Raw genomic sequence first — 3,448 nt, 5'->3', positions numbered from 1 at the left:
CAAGCTTCAGACTTATTTAACTGTCAACATCTTCAATTTTGTAATCTACGGCGCATCAATATTGAAATGTGGTTTACAAGAAGCAGCTTGCATTCGCTAGATTACTTATTCGAGATATCTCCTACCATATCACATCTTTTCCTTACATCGAAGAAGGTAATAATTATTAAAGTTCTTTGTAGTATTTTTAACTTGGTCTGCTATGTCTTTAAAACCTTAAACCTTTTTAAACACTTTGAATGATTTCGGCACTGCTTTACAGTTCATTAAAAGTTTATTTTGTGTTTATAAGCAGTTCATCCTGGTAGTCTCTATGTTGGTTTAGCAACAAAATATGTTTTATATTTATTTAAACTGGATTAGTACTAATCCTTATCAATGAGGTAAAAGTTTGTTCATGTTAATTATGTAAGTTTAAGGGTACATAAGGATAAGTGTATCTTGGACTATATAGAATGGAATACTAGTTATATCTATGCTTAGTATGGCTGTTTTTCGGCTCATGATGAAAGATTGAATGACACATGTCTTGCTAAGCATTAGTTGGACTCCATTCTAGCTCTTGTTTAAAAAAGGAAAATTTTCATCATTCAAGAACAAGAGAGGATAGTAGTGGAAGTGTCTACCTAGATAGAGAACAACTGAAATTTCTAATTTTTCCTTTCAACTTTTGTGAGCTAATCTAAGGTATGTGCTTATACTTCCTATCTACTTTCATCTTAATGTTACACAGATGCAATATATATGATCCAGAAGCATGAATTGATATATATCAGCATACAGTGTTAACCATGTTTAAGAACAACATGATTTATAGCTAATAAAGGTTTAAAAGCATGATTATAGGTTGATATTCCAACATTGGTATCAGAGCCCTATGTATAATATATTCTGCAACTAGTTTTGAAATGATTACTTAAATTCAAATCATGGGTTATATATGTTTTGTTATAATTTTGTTACAATCTAGGCTGTCATGAAGTATTACTTGAACCTTGTAGCAGTCTTCATGTGTCTTTTATTATTTATATGTGTCGCCAAAGTGATACTTAGGGAGCTGAGAAAACGACATATTTTGGTATCAAAAGACTGCGTAAGTGGCATTTCAGATGTTGTATGTATGATGATACCCAAAGGTTAATCATACTGCTAACATATGTGATGGAGCAAGAGAATCTACTTGTACACAGTAAATGATAGGTCTTTTCGACCCAAAGGTTTAAAAGTCCCGTCGAGTACTATGTGTGAGCTGATTAGACTTGTTATTTATTAGAATATGATATATTACAAGTTTACCCAAAGGTAAAGTTGTGGTTATATCGAGTCTGAAATCAGAATTTAATTATTGTGAAGTATTAATAACAATTGTTGTTAATTCTGATTTACTGTTATATGAAGTTTCAGAATGTTTTATGTTTGAATACATATATATCATTCATATGGAAATAGATTAAAAGGTTGTGCATGCATATTTCAGCTACTTCAATGAATCCTACCCAAATTCAAGGTTGTTTGGCTGGTATTGAGCCTCTAAATGGCACAAACTACCCCAACTGGAGGTCGCATCTGGATATAGTTATTGGTTACTTGGAGTATGATATTTCTTTAAGAGATTCAATGCCTCAAAAGCCTGTAGATAATTCTAATAGAGGTGAAAAACAGAATTACTACAAGTGGGAAAAGGTAAATAGAATGAGTATTATGATCATTCAAGGTTCGATTCCAGATGCAACTCAAGGTGGAATTCTGTTGAAAGATACGGCTAAAGAGCTGTTAGATGTTATTAAGTCTCAATTTATGGGTTCGGCAAAGTCTATGGTTGGTACTTATATGGGTCAGCTGACATCAATGTGGTATAGTGGAGATGGCAGTGTTCGAGATCACATACTTCAAATGGAAGATCTAGTATACAAGTTACGAGGTCTAGATATAAACCTAAATGATGATTATCTAGTGAAACTCGCAGTAAATTCACTTCCAAAACAGTTCGAGACTTTCAATATCAACTATAATACGTGTGACAGAAAATGGGATGCAAACGAGTTAATTTCTCATTGTGTGCAAGAAGAGGAAAGGCATCGACATGAAACTAAAGAATACGCACACTTTGCTTCAGCTGGTCCTAGTAAGAAAAGCTTCAAGAAATCAGGAAAGAACAAAAAACCTTAGGAACTGAAAAAGGAAACACCAAATGATGAGTCTGAAGTTAAGAAGGATGGTAAGAAGTTTCCGTTTAAATGTTATTTTTGTAAGAAGAAAGGCCATATGAAGAAGGACTGCTTTAAGTATAAGAATTAGCTGAAAAAGAAAGGTATTGATTTCCATATGATATGTTTTGAAATTAATCTTGTTGATACTCCTTTAAATACTTGGTGGTTAGACACCGCAACAACCATTCATATTGCGAATTCCTTGCAGGCATTCAAAATCCAGAGGAAACTAAGTAAGGAAGAGAGGTGTCTATATATGCCAAATGCTCAAGGAGTGGAAGTTAAAGCTATTGGAAATGTGCGACTAAATCTGGATTCCGGAATTTTTTTGGATCTTTTTGATGTATTTTATGTACCTACTATAAGAAGATGTTTAGTTTCAGTTGGTAGACTTGATACTAAGGGTTTTCCGTTTTCTATCGGTGTTGGCTGTTTTAAGATGTATTATAACTCTCAACTGGTTGGTTATGGGTCGAATGTTGATAATCTATACAAGTTGAATGTTGATCTAAATTATGTGAATTCAGTATCTTGTATGAATGTTGATACATCTAAAGGTATCAAAAGAAGTTTATATACCAAAAAATTCTTCGATGTTGTGGCATCAACGTCTAGGACACATATCTAAAGATCGAATGGAAAGGATTATAAGGGAAAATATGTTAGCTCAACTGGATTTTTCAGATTTCAGTATTTGTGTAGCCTGCATTAAAGGGAAGTTTGTTAAATATAGAAAGATAACTGCTATTAGAAGTCAAGGGTTACTTGAAATTGTGCATACTGACATATGTGGTCCTTTTATAGTTGCTTCTAGAGGTGGTCAGAGATACTTCATTAAGTTTATAGATGATTATTCTCGTTATGCTTATGCTTATCTCATTCGTGAAAGATCAGATACTTTGGAAGTTTTCCAAGCGTATAAGACAGAAGTTGAAAACCAACTTGGAAAGAAAATAAAAGTGTTAAGATCTGACAAGGGAGGAGAATATTATGAGAAAGTTGATTCTCATGGCGAGACTCATGGAAAGTTGATTGATTTTCTGCGAGAACAAGGTACTGTGGTTCAGTTTACTACTCCCGGATCACCGGAGCAAAATGGAGTTGCTGAAAGACGTAACAGAACTTACAAAGATATGGTTCGCACTATGTTGAGTAATTCTACATTACATGAATCCTTTTGGGGAGAAGCTCTGAAAATAGCAGTGTACTTACTGAATCGTGTACATAGTAAAGCAGTT

At 33.6% G+C, this 3,448-nt stretch overlaps 1 protein-coding gene across 1 annotated transcript; it reads left to right on the top strand.

Annotated features, from left to right (window-relative positions):
• The first annotated feature begins 1,485 nt into the window (after positions 1-1,485).
• Positions 1,486-2,169, top strand: LOC113346391. The gene has a single exon (XM_026589925.1). The coding sequence runs from the start codon at positions 1,486-1,488 to the stop codon at positions 2,167-2,169; it is 684 nt and encodes a 227-aa protein (XP_026445710.1).
• The last annotated feature ends 1,279 nt before the right edge of the window (positions 2,170-3,448 follow it).

The sequence above is a fragment of the Papaver somniferum genome, unplaced genomic scaffold, assembly GCF_003573695.1.
Source record: "Papaver somniferum cultivar HN1 unplaced genomic scaffold, ASM357369v1 unplaced-scaffold_99, whole genome shotgun sequence".
In the NCBI taxonomy this organism is placed as follows: Eukaryota; Viridiplantae; Streptophyta; class Magnoliopsida; order Ranunculales; family Papaveraceae; genus Papaver; species Papaver somniferum.
The sequence above is the reverse complement of the archived record's forward strand: the minus strand, read 5'-3'. Positions and strand labels throughout refer to the sequence as shown.